The 17395-nt window shown below is 41.9% G+C and overlaps 1 protein-coding gene across 2 annotated transcripts; it reads right to left on the reverse strand.

Moving 5' to 3' along the window:
• Nucleotides 1–711: 711 nt before the first annotated feature.
• Nucleotides 712–8642, reverse strand: LOC135556691 (G/T mismatch-specific thymine DNA glycosylase-like). 2 transcript variants are annotated; one of them, XM_064990077.1, is made up of 11 exons: nucleotides 8352–8641; nucleotides 8018–8088; nucleotides 7099–7316; nucleotides 6479–6678; nucleotides 4682–4751; nucleotides 4265–4400; nucleotides 3932–4014; nucleotides 3447–3541; nucleotides 2228–2402; nucleotides 1814–1939; nucleotides 712–1202 (listed from the first exon to the last, which is right to left on the reverse strand). In XM_064990077.1, exons 2-11 carry the CDS (start codon nucleotides 8071–8073, stop codon nucleotides 1051–1053), a joined length of 1311 nt encoding a protein of 436 aa, XP_064846149.1. In that variant the 5' UTR covers nucleotides 8074–8088; nucleotides 8352–8641; the 3' UTR covers nucleotides 712–1050. The 2 variants fall into 2 exon arrangements, with proteins under 2 accessions (XP_064846149.1, XP_064846150.1); XM_064990078.1 differs by lacking the exon at nucleotides 8018–8088 and having other exon boundaries at nucleotides 8352–8642.
• Nucleotides 8643–17395: the final 8753 nt, after the last annotated feature.

The raw sequence follows: 17395 nt of genomic DNA on the forward strand, positions 1-17395 counted from the left end.
CCATTCCATGACCCGTAGGTCCACGGTAGCGTTTTGAAACCTGATTGGCTGAACGCGTTCTGCAACATCCAGGGACGAGCATTGGTGGTCATCTAAACATGTCATAAGACAAGGCATGGTTATTTCTGTATAATGAAAGGAGGGATTCGATTCTGCGTCCAGGGACATATTCTGGTTTGACATTGTAAGATGTCCGTCTTGTTTGGTAAATTATAAACTCTGTTGCTCTGCTGAAGATCAATATATGGTTCAGAGGTCAGATGAATGATATAACGTCATGATCGTCAGTCATAAGGAGGAAACTGGGGCTACCTTCACCTGAAACGGTCTCTAAAATGGCCTGGAGAAAACTACTGGGACCGCTAGAAAAGGTGGCTGTGAAGCTAGGAGACGGAAACTAGGGTCGTGTTCATTAGGGCACACTGTAACAAAACTCTAAGCATTTCAGTTCCTGTTATTCCAGTTCTCTTTAAAAGCTTTCCACTGTTGAATTCACTAGACACAAAGCAGAAGCAAACAGGGGAGGTACTATTTGAATTTGTCCAATAAGAAAAACTTAATTTTCCGTTGCATTATGTTTTCATACGGTGTGCCCGAATGAATACGGCCCATGTCATCTTGGAACTCTCAGGCACATCTTTTTCATTCAACTTGATCACTTTACAAGTCATAATGAACCATGTACATCATTAAGTTCCGGATTCCACAAAATAACTGTCAATGTCAGTTGTACAACTGATTTAATATCTCTGTAATAACAAACTTAAAAATTCCAGAGCACAATTACACTTCCACATGTGAGGGATTACAACAAAATCCCATTCTTTAAAAATATAAAAATAAGACACTGGACACATGCTGTATGAAATGCAATAAATAGTTATAAAAATTAATGGGGAATAAAATGGGCTGTGTTTTAAAGAGAGAATTTGAAAAACAGGAGTCCAGTCAAGATGGGCCATTTCTCCTCCATCTTCCTTCTAGTGTGACGCATGCATTATGATGCCTCAGAAACGGTGTGACCCAATGACTTTCTTGTGGGGGCCTTCTTCAAAAGGTTTCTGCTCCCAACTGAGGTTGAGCTACATTGCTACTGTTACAGCTAATGTCCGGTATCTGGTCTGCAAACGATTGTGTCATCCACTGGTCGTATGGCATGTGGTTCAATGGTGTAGCTTGGGCTTGGTCCTTACTGGGCATTGCTAAAAGGAGTATAAATAAAATAAAAATTATTCAGACGTAAAAATGGTATCCACGACTTCATCTAGATAAAGGGCTTCATCTGACTCTGGGTCAGTAGATTAAGGGCTTCATCTGACTCTGGGTCAGTAGATTAAGGGCTTCATCTGACTCTGGGTCAGTAGATTAAGGGCTTCATCTGACTCTGGGTCAGTAGATTAAGGGCTTCATCTGACTCTGGGTCAGTAGATTAAGGGCTTCATCTGACTCTGGGTCAGTAGATTAAGGGCTTCATCTGACTCTGGGTCAGTAGATTAAGGGCTTCATCTGACTCTGGGTCAGTAGATTAAGGGCTTCATCTGACTCTGGGTCAGTAGATTAAGGGCTTCATCTGACTCTGGGTCAGTAGATTAAGGGCTTCATCTGACTCTGGGTCAGTAGATTAAGGGCTTCATCTGACTCTGGGTCAGTAGATTAAGGTATTCACTGCCTAAATCCTGAAGTAACCCTTTAACAAACCAACAGCTGTATGAATAGTGATGACAAGTCATTCATCTTTAGGGTCTATTTTCCTATCAGCCGAGATGCACTAACGAAAGACAAAAAAAAAAACACTTCAGAAACGTGCTCTCACCGGTCTCTTTGGTGGAGGAAATGTTGCAGTAGCTTGTGCTTTGCCTTGCCTCCTCGCGCTCTCCATCGCAGGTCTCGTACTCAGGATCCACCTGCTCCTCCTTGATGGCCATCCTCTTAGCATCCTCTGTAGCAGTGGTACAGGAAATACAAGATTAGTGATCAACAACACTGCTCTTCAACACGATTGCCAATCTAGAGAGCACACCCTCATTTATCATTTGAATGTACACCACATGACTGAATATAATTGGCGTAACATGAAGCGCATGATGGCATCCTTATCAATGGCATTATATTCAGTATATATATCAGAGACTCAGTTAACGGGTTTCTCATGTTCATTCTGAAATAGCAGCGTGAACAAGACTTTGAAGTGTGGCAACGCTTAACTCCGTCATGACCATTATTTTACCTTTGGCAAGTCCCAAGTCGAAGTGGTACTCAGTCTCTTGCACCTCGCGGGCCACTGAGACCACACCTTTGATCTTGTCCCGTAGCTCCTTCAGCTTGATGTAGAAGTGAACCTTGTCCTGAGCGCGGGGGAACTGGGCACAGCGGGGGCTTGACGAAGGCATCAAGTAGCACACCTAGGATGTATGCAATGAGTGAAGACAATCGCAACGTTGCAGGTAGAAATGTTTGGAGACAACACGGCTCACAGCTCTACGTGACATAACGCTAAACTTGATCTACAATACATTTCTGAATCTATAAAGTTGTACCCTCTTGAACAGACCCCAAAACAACAGCAGGAAAAGACAATGAGAGAATGGATACAAACATGTGCGACTAGTTACTATACTGAACAAAAATATAAAAACGCAACATGCAACAATTTCAAAGATTTTAAGGAAATCTGTCAATTGAAATAAATTCATTAGGCCCTAATCTATGGATTTCACATGACTGGGAATACAGATATGCATCTGTTGGTCACAGATAACTTGAGAAAAAAAGGGGGGGGGCATGGATCAGAAAACCAGTCAGTATCTGGTGTGACCACTCATGCATCTCCTTCAAAATAGAGTTGATCAGGCTGTGGATTGTTTTCCCACTCCTCTTCAATCGCTGTACGAAGTTGCTGGATATTAGCAGGAACTGGAACACGCTGTCATACACATTGATCCAGAGCATCCCAAACATGCTCAATGGGTGACATGTCTGGCGAGTATGCAGACCATGGGAGAACTGCAACATGTTCAGCTTCTAAGAATTGTGTACAGATCCTTACGACATGGGGCCATGGATGATCATGCTGAAACATGAGGTGATGGCAGTGGATGAATGGCACGACAATCTCTGTGCATTCAAATTGCCATCGATAAAATCTAGTTGTGTTCGTTGTCAGTAGCTTATGCCTGCCCATACCATAACCTCACCATGGGGCACTCTATTCACAATGTTGACATCAGCAAACTGCTCGCCCACCTGTCAGGTGGATGGATTATCTTGGCAAAGGAGAAATGCTCACTAACATGGATGGAAATAAATTAGTGCACAACATTTTTAAGAAATAAGCTTGTGTGTGGAACATTTCTGGGATCTTTTATTTCAGCTCATGAAACATGGGAGTAACACTTTACATGTTGCGTTTATATTTTGGTTCAGTGTATTTTGGTAAAACGACTTACTGTTTCGGTTTCTGGGATTTTGTACGGCTGTAAGCCAAACTCGAGTTTCTTTGCCTTCACTCCAAAGATCTCTTTGCTGAAAATTTCGTAAATACCTGCCGAAGAAGAGTAATTTAACCTTAATTCAACTAGGCAAGTCAGTTAAGAAAAAAATCTTATTTACAATGACGACCTACACCAGCCAAACCCGGACGACGCTGGGACAATTGTGCACCGGCCCTATGGGACTCCCAATCATGGCCGGTTGTGATACGGCCAGGATTTGAACCAGGGTGTCTGTAGTGACGCCTCTAGCACTGAGATGCAGTGCCTTAGACCACTGTGATACAGCCTGGAATCGAACCAGACCGTAATGCAATGAATATCATCATTAAATTATGTGGGTCTAACTTTTGTCGAAATGACAAGTATTTCTGTTTTTATCTGTAAAAGACAAAACAAACTATAATTGTAATTACTGATATCCTCTTTAAAAATGTGCTCACATTTTCCGTTGAAAGCTGCGATTAGTGGCTTGTATTTCTTCAGCTTCTCCACCAATTGCCGGCCTCCTTCACGAAACTCTTTGCTGTAGATATATTTACATTTACATTTAAGTCATTTAGCAGACGCTCTTATCCAGAGCGACTTACAAATTGGTGAATTCACCTTCTGACATCCAGTGGAACAGATATAGTAACAAATTTAGCCTAGACAATGAACCAATAACCATGACGACTATGAACCAATAACCATGATGACAATTGTAACTAGAAAGAAAATGGATCATGGATGTTTAATGACATCTGTGCTTTTTTTTATTACTATAGGTTTGACACCTTGAGAGGTCTTTGCTTCCTGGCGTTGTCCTCTCCACCATGTTGGTAAAGCCAATGCCATACTTCTCTGGCAGACTCAGATCGTGCATGTGGTTGAGCTGCTCATCAGTAAGACCAGAGAGGAACAGGCATTTCCCTAAGGTCCAAAATAAAAACAAGCTCAATCACTTTCATCATACTGTTACTAATAACAGGGGTTGTGTTCACTAGGCACGAAATGGAAGAAAGCGTTCTAAAACGAGTCAAAGAGAGGAGGTACCGTTTGAACTCGTCCAACAAGAATAGCTTGTTTTTATTTTCTTCCGCTGCACAATGTTTTGCTTTGTTGTGCCCTAATGAACATGACCCTAATCAGGCAGTCAGTATGTGGTATTACAGTACTATGTATGTATGGAAATTGAAGTGAGTGCTACGTACAAAAATGGTTTCCTGGGTTTGGGTAATGTCGTCCCTTGTAGGCTGACAACAGTCCTGGATTGATACCAATCTGAGAAAGGGATCATAAATTATTATTGCAAAATGCTAGAGATTCATTTTTGATTCGATTCAAATTCACAACACATACGTAGTACATGGGTTTAATCTAATGAAAAATTGTGTTTGATCCAATGGGCTATCATCAGGGTAGAATGGTGTGTGTATTCCAGGGGCTATCATCAGGGTAGATGGTGTGTGTATTCCAGGGGCTATCATCAGGGTAGCATGGTGTATTCCATGAGCTATCATCAGGGTAACATGGTGTATTCCATGAGCTATCATTAGGGTAGAATGGTGTGTGTATTCCAGGGGCTATCATCAGGGTAGAATGGTGTGTGTATTCCAGGGGCTATCATCAGGGTAGCATGGTGTATTCCATGAGCTATCATCAGGGTAGAATGGTGTGTGTATTCCAGTGGCTATCATCAGGGTAGCATGGTGTATTCCAGGGGCTATCATCAGGGTAGAATGGTGTGTGTATTCCAGGGGCTATCATTAGGGTAGCATGGTGTATTCCATGAGCTATCATCAGGGTAGAATGGTGTGTGTATTCCAGGGGCTATCATCAGGGTAGAATGGTGTGTGTATTCCAGGGGCTATCATCAGGGTAGAATGGTGTGTGTATTCCAGGGGCTATCATCAGGGTAGCATGGTGTATTCCATGAGCTATCATCAGGGTAGAATGATGTGTGTATTCCAGGGGCAATCATCAGGGTAGAATGGTGTGTGTATTCCAGGGGCTATCATCAGGGTAGAATGGTGTATTCCATGGGCTATCATCAGGGTAGAATGGTGTATTCCATGGGCTATCATCAGGGTAGAATGGTGTATTCCATGGGCTATCATTAGGGTAGAATGGTGTATTCCATGGGCTATCATTAGGGTAGAATGGTGTATTCCATGAGCTACCATTAGGGTAGAATGGTGTTTTCCATGAGCTATCATCAGGGTAGAATGGTGTGTGTATTCCAGGAGCTATCATTAGGGTAGAATGGTGTGTGTATTCCAGGGGCTATTAGGGTAGAATGGTGTGTGTATTCCATGGGCTATCATCAGGGTAGAATGGTGTGTGTATTCCATGTGCTATCATTAGGGTAGATTGGTGTGTGTATTCCATGTGCTATCATTAGGGTAGAATGGCCTATCATTAATAATGGTACAGATTTTTTTTTAATGGCCATACATCACGTCCATTCTACCCTGATGATAGCCCCTGGAATACACACACCAATCTACCCTGATGATAGCCCCTGGAATACACACACCATTCTACCCTGATGATAGCCCCTGGAATACACACACCATTCTACCCTGATGATAGCCCCTGGAATACACACACCAATCTACCCTGATGATAGCCCCTGGAATACACACACCATTCTACCCTGATGATAGCTCATGGAATACACCATGCTACCCTGATGATAGCCCCTGGAATACACACACCATTCTACCCTGATGATAGCCCCTGGAATACACACACCATTCTACCCTGATGATAGCCCCTGGAATACACACACCATTCTACCCTGATGATAGCCCCTGGAATACACACACCATTCTACCCTAATGATAGCTCATGGAATACACCATGCTACCCTAATGATAGCCCCTGGAATACACACACCATTCTACCCTGATGATAGCCCCTGGAATACACCATGCTACCCTGATGATAGCTCCTGGAATACACAAAACGTCTGAAAATTTCACAAATTAAATTATGTTAAAACTCACTATCAAAATGTCCAGGTTGTGGTCAATAATATCTGGCAGGGTTTTGGCCATAACCTCGTCCACTGACATGCCATTGAAACGGTTAAGGGTCCTTTTGGCTTTCTTCAGGGCCTCTGCCTGATCGTAGTCCTCCTGCGGTTGGCCCTCCCCCGGCTTCTGTTTGGGAGGCCGACCTCTCTTTCTCTTCCCTGGCGTCGGAGCTAAAAAACAGAAAATGAACAAGTTTGCAGGGGAATCCATTTGAGGCGAGGTGCAGAATCGCAACTCTTGATCACATAATGAGTGATTATCCGGGAAGCAAAAGGGGATTTATAAAAAAAAATCTGTGATCCTGTGCAGTCCGACTGCATCGTAGTCAATCTCAGACACGCCCAATGATTCTGTGGAAGGTGCCAGACAAATATAATTGGATTGATTACTGGAACAGCACTGGGGTGAGGATAGATCAGTTCATGTTAACACCAGGGTGGTGGGGACTGGGGAAATGTGTACGCAGAGGAGAGAGCGCACAACAAATAGAGCAGTACAAATATTGACCACGCAAACATGGCAGACGGCATGGCTAAGTAAGAAGGGGATGGGGGGGGGGGGATGGGGGATGGGGGGGGGTCATCACATACCTTGTGATGTATCCACAGGCTGATCGTGTTGGACGATTGGCTCTTGATGGAAGTCGTGATGGAAGTCCAGCTCTTGGTGGACAGGGAGGTCCTGGTGGACAGACAGCTCCGTCATGACCCGGTCCTCTCTGGATCCCTCCATGTAATGACCCATATGGCCCGTGTTATGGTACTGCATCACATGTTGAGCTTGGGGGTGCTGCTGGGTGGACTGGTACCTACAGGTCCATAAGACAAAAGAAACAGACTGGGGTGACACCATCTTCTATTGTTTTCAAATGGGGTTTGTCCAGAGAGGTGACCAACCGGAAGACAAAGAAATGACTGAGGGTCCATAGAGAAACTGTTCATGCTCCTAGAAGACATTTCACACACTCATTGGTTTGACGTCTCATGTTTCCTGGTCAGAAAACATTTCATGGCCCAACATTTGGATTTGACATGGGTTGCGTGTGCTATTAATGATCATGTTGTAAGGATGCATATGTTTCAACGTCTAGGATTACTTTAGTTAAATGTAAATGGCCTATCAATGACATATCACCTCACTCTGCATCCATAGAGTAACTTAGCATATAAACTTCCAATTAGTTTTTTTCTTTGCAAATCATTATTTAATCATGTACATTGTACCATGTAAAAATGTCTGCCTTCCTGCCGGTCTGTCTTTACAGGATCATAATTGTTTCTTAATTTTAAAAAGTACAGTGTTGAGGGGGGGGGGGGGGGCAGGCTTTGTCTAATAATGACATTAATACATAGCCTGCTGTAGGCCATGGCGATAGGAACTGTTTTGACAGTTGTTGCAAAATTAGCTTTATTTAATACATGTTGATGGAGACCTCCACACTGACACTCCACAACAATTGTATTTTATGCAAAAACCTCCCAACACCAACGCGTTCGGAGGACAACTCACCACTGTTGGAGATAATCCGTAGGAACCGTCAGTGACGTATACTGCTTTTCTTCCATCTTTACGAGGATTTACTTAAATAAATTAACATTCATGTTGCTGTTAGCTACAATGATATGCCCTTTTACACTGTAATTTACCACAGTAGGAGTATTGGCAAAACTATCGGCCTTTAGATTTGGCAAACTGATTGTTATCACAACACCACAAAGACGTTTGGTGGTAAGAAGGGTTACAGACAACTAACATTCATTCTAGCTACTAAACAAGCTTCCTGGGAAATTGCAAGGGGAGTATATAAACGTGCTAATACAAGAGATGTTGAGTAGCGACATACCTGTTATACATATGTTTAGAATTCCTTTTTCACAAAATGTACCGATTGAGGGCGATCAATGGACCCAAAACAAAGACCATTTAGGAACATTGGGGTGAAGCGTCTTTTCAGTTTATTGTTAGCTTTACCGTAACAAAAGTATTTGCGTTGTCGCCGCCTACTGGGTTGGAGTGTGGAGCTCACATCATTAATCCATTCAAAATTAAATCAAATTGTTTTGGTCGCGTACACATATTTTGCAGATGTTATCGCGGGTGTAGTGAAATGCTTGTGTTCAACAGTGCAGTAATGCCTAACAATACACCCGAATACCCAAAATAAATATAAAATAATTAAAATTAGAACGAGCAATGTCAGAGTCCGGACTATAAATATATATGTATATGATGGTGTGTATAGACATTATGGACAGTATATGAATAAAAACAATTGTGTACAGCAACAGTTATAGGATGAGCCTTGACTAGAATACAGTACATACATATCAAGTTTATTATTATTATTGTTAACCTTTATTTAACCAGGAAGGACTCATTGAGATTTAAAATCTATTTTTCAGGAGCGTCCTGGCCAAGATCAGCAGCACCAAGTCATTACAAAAATTACAGACAAACAACATGAAAAACTTCTGAACAATAAAAATGCCCAAATAAAAATGTAGTAAACCCAAAATGGCTTTGTAAATAAAAGTATACCAGTGACTGAGCCTACGAGTGACTAGAGAAGGCCAGTCAACCCTGGTATACAAAGTGCAGTGGTACGTAAGGGATTTGCAGTCTAAAATAAATCTAAAAGTGTCATGGTAAAGAGTGTCAATTGATCTCAAACACTGAGTGGAAGCATTCATATATAAATTATCCCCATACTCGAGTAAAGGCATAAATGTAACTAATACTAGCCTCCTTCTGGCTTCAAAAGAAAAACAGTTGGTAAAACACTATGTAAACGACGAGTATTCAATGATAAATGTCCATAGGGCAGCAGTCTCTAAGGTGCAGGGTCGAGTACCGGCTTGTAACAGTGACTAAAGTTCAGGGCAGGGTACTGGGCAGAGGCCAACAAGTGGTGACTTTTTAACAGTCCAATGGCCTGGAGAAGTCCCACCTGCACTGTCTCCACCTTCTAGATAGTAGCAGGGTGAACAGGCTGTGGCTTGGGTGGCTGAGGTCCTTGGTGATCTTCCTGTGATACCAGGTGTTGTAGATGTCCTGGGGGTGGGGGGGGGGGGTCAGGCACCACCCCTGGAGAGCCCTGCGGTTAAAGATGCCTTACCAGGTGGTGATACAGCCCAACAGGATTTGTTATTTTACAAGGCAAATTCTTATTTTCAATGACAGCCTAGGAACAGTGGGTGAACTGCCTTGCTCAGGGGCAGAAATACATATTTTTACCTTGTCAACTCAGGGATTCGATCTTGCAACCTTTTGGTAACTAGTCCAACGCTCTAACCACTAGGCTACCAGCCATTCCATTGAGGATGCTCTCAATGGTGCCACTGTAGAAGTTTGTGAGGGTTTTAGGGGCCAAGCTGGCTTTATTCAGCCTCCTGAGGTTGAAGAGGTGCTGTTGCGCCTTCTTCTCCACACTGTCTGTGTGGATGGAACAATTCCCCGTCGATGTGGATGGGGGCGTGCTCCCTCTGCAGTATTTGTATTTTTTTTGTATTTATTAGGGATCCCTATTAGTTCCTGCCAAGGCAGCGGCTTCTCTTCCTGGGTTTTTTTGTGGATCTCCATTCGTTCCTGCCAAGGCAGCAGCTACTCTTCCTGGGGTTTATTATGGATCCCCATTAGTTCCTACCAAGGCAGCGGCTACTCTTCATGGGGTACAAAATTATTAAGGCACTTATATTACACATAAAACAAAAGAAAACAGTACATTGTATAACACTGTCAGACCCCCACATATCCACAACACAAAATGTATAATACCACCATACAACAATATTATAATGTACGTGTGTAGAGTGCATGTGCCTGTACCTGTGTGTGTGTCTCTTCACACCCGCTGTTCCATAAAGTGTTTTTTCAATCGGATTCTACTGCTTGCATTGTTACCTGATTTGGAATATAGTTCCATGTAGTCATGGCTCTATGTAGTACCTCCCATAGTCTGTTCTGGACTTGGGGATTGTGAAGAGACCTCTGGTGGTATGTCTTGTGGGGTATGCATGGGTGTTTGAGCTGTGTGCTAATGTTTTAAACAGACACATCGGTGCATTCAGCTTGTCAACACTTCTTACAAGAACAAGTAATGATGAAGTCAGTCTCTCCTCCACTTGAAGCCATGAGAGATTGACATGACACGCATATTATTCATGTTATCTCTCTGTGTACATTTAGGGCTCCAGAGTGGTGCAGTGGAATAAGACACTGCTTCTCAGTGCAGTACTTGGTTCGAATCCAGGCTGCATCACATTTGGCCGGGATTGGGGAGTGCCATAGGGCAGCATACAATTGGGTCAGGGTAGGCTGTCATCGTAAATAAAAATTAGTTTTTAACTGACTTGCCTAGTTAAATAAAAGTTTAAAAAACAACAACAACAACAAAAATATTTATGGGCCAGCCGTGCTGCCCTGTTCTAAGCCAATTGTAATTTTCCTAAGTCCCTCTTTGTGTCACCTGACTACACGACTGAACAGTAATCAAGGTGCGACAAAACTAGGGCCTGTAGGACTTGCCTTGTTAAGTGTCACACCCTGACCATAGTTTGCTTTGAATGTTTCTATGTTTTGTTTGGTCAGGGTGTGATCTGAGTGGGCATTCTGTTACATGTCTAGTCTGTCTATTTCTATGTTTGGCCTGATATGGTTCTCAATCAGAGGCAGGTGTTAGTCATTGTCTCTGATTGGGAACCATATTTAGGTAGCCTGTTTGGTGTTGGGTTTTGTGGGTGATTGTTCCTGTCTCTGTGTTTGCACCCAGTTTTGGGTTTTCGCGGTTTGTTAGTTTGTTCATGTGTCGAGTCTTTATTAAAGAACCCTGAATAGAAACAACGCTGCATTTTGGTCCGCTTCTCCTTCAACTCAAGAAAAACTTTACATTAAGAAGGCAGAGCAGCGCTTTATAAGGGACAGACTTCTCCCCATCTTAGCTACTGTTGTAAACATTTTTGACTGTGACAGTTTACAATGCAGGGTTATTTCAAGCAGTTTAGTCACTTCAACTTGCTCAATTTCCGCATTATTTATTACAATATTTAGTTGATGTTTAGGGCTTAGTGAAAGATTTGTCCCAAATTCAATACTTTTAGTTTTAGAAATATTTGGGACTAAACTTATTCCTAGCCACCCATTCTGAAACTAACTGCAGCACTTTGTTAAGCATGGCAGTCATTTATGTCGCTGTCGGAGCTGATGTGTATAGTGTTGAGTCATCTGCATGCATAGACACACTGGCTTTACTCAAAGCCAGTGGCATGTCATTAGTAAAGATTGAAAAAAAGTAAAGGGCCGAGGCAGCTGCCCTGGGGAATTCCTGATTCAACCTGGATTATGTTGTAGAGGCTTCCATTAAAAGAGAACCCTGTGTTAATGTATAATGACTACATCACTGACCATCTCTCTCCTGTATAGGTAACTGATTGGTCCTCTCAGGCTGATTTGAACATGCCTGCCAGTGTATCTTGGCCTCGGTACCTGCGGATGTTTGGTGCCAGTGTACTATCCATGTTCGTCAGAACAGAGGTCATCAGTACTACAGATCCGATCTGGTAAGCATGGGAACAAGCACCCTAGCACCAAGCACCCTGCTTTTTATATTATACATGTATTGCAAAATGAAAAGGTCCACGTTGTCTTTGTGTTTTGCATACTTGTTGATAAAATTATACATGGAAATGTATTGCTTGAAAATGGTGCTGAGACTCCAATGTAATGCATATGCGTTTCGCCAGACTATTCCAGAAACCTGGCGAGTTGAGGACAGAACTGCTGGGCAGAGAAGAGGCTGCTGCTGCTGAACAGAGACAGTGACCCTTTCTGTGTTTTTTCATACAGTATCTTACTCCAGAGCAATCCATGTACATATTGTACATGCTCAAACCACAACAAAGAGACAATTATGACTAGAAAATAGGATGTGCATGTGCGTATGTATCACATATGTAATGGAATATGACATTTGGTGTAAAATGTACCTGTGCCAATTCTATTCAAAGTTGCATCAGGCAATGATGGGTTCACATGGCTGGTTGGAGCCTGTCATTGAGCTCAGGAGCCTCTCATTGCGTTTCGTTTTGGAGCCATACAGGCAGCTGAATTACAATATTTGTCAACTTATTGCCAATAATTGTGCAAAGGATCAAAATTGGGCTGCCTGTATAAATGTAGCCATGAATAACTTATGAGGTGTTGAGGATAGGACGACTTGCAGAGTAGGCACCCCTTTACTTCAGTTTTGACCATGTCTTCTGATGAGACCACTCCTGCCTTGATACATGCTCTGAGAATGATGTCAGCTATAGATACTGCAGGGACTAGTATGAATTTGTCAGAAACTGTAGGTGTATATGTAAATATTCAGTGGGTTTTTTTATCAGCGAATGTGAACACGTTTTATTGTGTTTATGCTTTAATAGATTATATAAATCAGGTCCACACATGTAAGAATTCTGAGAAAGGGTGTTTTTCACCAAATATTTTCAAAATGTGAGTTCTTATTTATTCATAAAAAATGATTATCATCATCATTCTGATCAGAGCATAAGAAGAGCAGCTTTCACATGATAGAAATATAATTAATTATATTTCTGTGTCCATGACCACCTGGCGTATCCATAGCAATCAATGTAGCTAGCTAAATATTATTTTCACACAAGTATGGCCATGCCAGGAGAGCAAGTATGGCAATATCCAGGTGAACCCGTGGATAATTTAACAAGCATGCTCGTCTTTTACAGACCAGTTTAGACTTATTTTTAATTATTTTCTAACATTTCATGTTTGCTGGTTTAAAAGTACAAAGAAATGTAAGTTAGCCTGCTGCTGGTAACGCTTACTGCACTGATTGCTTGACGGACTAAGGCTGGAGAGCGGGACTTCCGAACAAAATACACTAGTATCCTCTTTGGAAACATTAGTTAACGAATTCACCCCCCAAATTATGTTTTTTCTTTCCCCTTGTGTTTTGTCCTCTTCTTATACTGCAGTGTTGTTTTTCACCCAGGATCTACTAGTTTGATGAATAGAAGGGTTGAAGCATACGAGTATGACTTTGGAATATTGACCCATGACATACACTACTGGGCCAAAGTTTTTAGAACACCTACTCATTCAACAGTTTATTTATTTTTACTATTTTCTTCATGGTAGAATAATTATGAAATAACACATATGGAATCATGTAGTAACCAGAAGTGTGAAACAATTCCAAATATATTTTATATTTGAGATTATTCAAATAGCCACTCTTTGCCTTGATGATAGCTTTGCAAACTCTTGGCATTCTCTCAACCAGCTTCACCTGGAATACTATTCCAACAGTCTTGAAGGAGTTACCACATATGCTGAGCACTTGTTGGCTGCTTTTCCTTCACTTTGCGGTCCGACTCATCTCAAACCATCACAATTTGGTTGAGGTCAGGGGATTGTGGAGGCCAGGTCATCTGATGCAGCACTCCATCACTCTAATTCTTCAAAAAAATTGCACTTACACAGCCTGGAGGTGCCTTGGGTCAGTCCTGTTGAAAACCATCTGTTCACCCACACCGGATCATCCGTTCACCCATACCGTGTCTCACAACAGCGTTTGGAACCAAGATCTCCAATTTGGACTCCAGACCAAAATACAAATTTCCACCGGTCTAATGTCTATTGCTCGTGTTTCTCGGCCCAAGCAAGTCTCTTATTATTGTTGATCTGTAGTAGCGGTTTCTTTGCAGCAATTCGACCATGAACGCCTGATTCATGCAGTCTCCTCTGAACAGTTAATGTTGAGATGTGTCTGTTACTTGAACTCTGTGAAGAATGTATTTGGGCTGCAATTTCTGAGGCTGGTAACTCTAATGAACTTATCCTCTGTAGCAGAGGTAACTCTGGGTCTCCATTCCTGTGGCCCTTGAATGAGTAAGTGTTCCAAAACTTTTGACCGGTAGTGTACATATCTTTTCCCATCCTCTGTGCTGTTTCTACTACAGAGAGACCAAGAGAGTTAAATCACACATCTTGAACAGTTAAGAATGTCCAAAATCCGGTCCCTGGATTACCCAAGCCTGTTCAATGACACAAACTTGAATTCCGTTTTTGGAATCTTTGACCCTACCAAATAAGGGCACATTACTTTTGTTCAATACATGGAGGGGGAGTCATGGAAATGGTTCCTTTGATCATTTGCATGGCAATGGTCCAGAAACCATTTGGATGGGAAAAGACAGTGGGACAACTACCTACTGTATCAGATAAGTGCATCAAAAACAAGTGGGGACAATGAGATTCATCCAAAAGTTGGGGGGCATACCGATGATTCGGCCCTATATAAAAGTCTATACATAACCTCTAGTTGAGAGACACAAGTAACATATCTGACGCAATTACGCAAAATTTTACTTCTGGGTTTCTGAGATTAGCCACCCCAATGTTTACAATATTTCATCACTCCTGAAGAAAAACAGAGAAACACTCACTCAACATACTATGCATGATTTTGTTCCGCAGCATTAACCACTCAGGGGATAATGAAGTTTAATGAGTATCCTGAAGGTGTGGCCAAGGGCAAGGTATCACAGGAAACCTTCGAGAGAGAAGTAAAATCGATCTCTTTTCAGTCAAACATAAACCAGTTACTTATTCACTGGATTAAATGTTTATTAATTGTGAGATAATCTGTGATATGACTATCTTTCTGTATTTTTCCTCATTTTTTTACAGAGAAGCTCAGCAACATTTATGTCAAAATAGTGTGTGGTATATTGATTGATATGTCTATGATGGCTTCGTGAACTCTTCGTTAATTAAAGTAATTTCTTTATTTTTTATATAACTAGGCAAGTCAGTTAAGAACAACTACCAAAAGGCAAAAGGCCTCCTGTGGGGACGGGGCCTGGGATTAAAAATAAAATACAAATATAGGACAAGACACACATCACGACAGCAACACGGCATGGTAGCAACACAACCTAACAACAACATGGTAGCAACACAACCTAACAACAACATGGTCGCAACACAACCTAACAACAACATGGTAGCAACACAACCTAACAACAGCATGGTAGCAACACAACCTAACAACAGCATGGTAGCAACACAACCTAACAACATGGTAGCAACACAACCTAACAACAACATGGTAGCAACACAACCTAACAACAGCATGGTAGCAACACAACCTAACAACAGCATGGTAGCAACACAACCTAACAACATGGTAGCAACACAACCTAACAACAGCATGGTAGCAACACAACCTAACAACAGCATGGTAGCAACACAACCTAACAACAGCATGGTAGCAACACAACCTAACAACAACATGGTAGCAACACAACCTAACAACAACATGGTCGCAACACAACCTAACAACAACATGGTAGCAACACAACCTAACAACAGCATGGTAGCAACACAACCTAACAACAGCATGGTAGCAACACAACCTAACAACATGGTAGCAACACAACCTAACAACAACATGGTAGCAACACAACCTAACAACAGCATGGTAGCAACACAACCTAACAACAGCATGGTAGCAACACAACCTAACAACATGGTAGCAACACAACCTAACAACAGCATGGTAGCAACACAACCTAACAACAGCATGGTAGCAACACAACCTAACAACAGCATGGTAGCAACACAACCTAACAACATGGTAGCAACACAACCTAACAACAACATGGTTGCAACACAACCTAACAACAGCATGGTTGCAACACAACCTAACAACAGCATGGTAGCAACACAACCTAACAACAACATGGTTGCAACACAACCTAACAACAGCATGGTTGCAACACAACCTAACAACAGCATGGTTGCAACACAAAACATGGTACAAACATTATTGACAAGAGAGACAACACAACACTACATAAAGAGAGACCTAAGACAACATAGCAAGGTAGCAACACAACCTAACAACAACATGGTAGCAATACAACCTAACAACAACATGGTAGCAACACAAAACATGGTACAAACATTATTGACAAGAGAGACAACACAACACTACATAAAGAGAGACCTACGACAACATAGCAAGGCAGCAACACAACCTAACAACAACATGGTAGCAACACAACCTAACAACAACATGGTAGCAACACAAAACATGGTACAAACATTATTGACAAGAGAGACAACACAACACTACATAAAGAGAGACCTAAGACAACAACATAGCAAGGCAGCAACACATAACAACACAGCATGGTAGCAACACAACATAACAACAACATGGTAGCAACGCAACATGGCAGCAGCACAAAACACGTTACAAACATTATTGGGCACAGACAACCACACAAAGGACAAGAAGGTAGAGACAACAATACATCACGTAATAGTGAAATTGGGTTTGTGCTACAGGCAAACTTATGTTGTCTGGACCCAGTATGGTCACATTCTTGAATGCAAGTTGTCTCGGCTTGTCCACCATCCATCATGCACTTATTTGAAAAGTCCTACACAAATCCAAGTGCATGTTATCATATAATGATAATTAAGCAAAGCTTTAGTTTTGAAAATATGAATCTCTCTGCCTTCAATAGGTTTTACGTGTACACTATTGTTTTGTGTTTACAGTAACCAGCTTTTGTCAAAAATGTTAGTTCCCGAGTGGTGCAGCGATCTAAGCTCACTGCAACTCAGTGCAAGAGATGCCACTACAGTCCCTGGTTCGGATCCAGGCTGTTTCACATCCAGCTGTGATTGTGCGCCGTCCTATGGGACTCCCAATTGGCCCAGCTTCAACCAGGTTAGGGTTTGGCCGGTGTAGGCCGTCATTGTAAGTAAGAATTTGTTCTTAACTGACTTGCCTAGCTAAATAAAGGTTCAATCAAATAAATGCAATACGCTGTGAAACGTTGACATCTTGAATAC

The sequence above is a fragment of the Oncorhynchus masou genome, chromosome 15, assembly GCF_036934945.1.
Source record: "Oncorhynchus masou masou isolate Uvic2021 chromosome 15, UVic_Omas_1.1, whole genome shotgun sequence".
Lineage (NCBI taxonomy): Eukaryota > Metazoa > Chordata > Actinopteri > Salmoniformes > Salmonidae > Oncorhynchus > Oncorhynchus masou.

What these genes read in the sequence shown, in the direction of transcription:
- LOC135556691 (XM_064990077.1), bottom strand. Translation starts at nt 8,073, where the DNA reads ATGGAAGAAAAGCAGTATACGTCACTGACGGTTCCTACGGATTATCTC. An exon ending in CGCAGCTTTCAACGGAAAAT is followed by an intron (nt 3,542 to 3,931) that starts GTGAGCACATTT and finishes CTTCTTCGGCAG; the next exon opens with GTATTTACGAAATTTTCAGC. An exon ending in TTCCTCCACCAAAGAGACCG is followed by an intron (nt 1,203 to 1,813) that starts GTGAGAGCACGT and finishes TACTCCTTTTAG; the next exon opens with CAATGCCCAGTAAGGACCAA.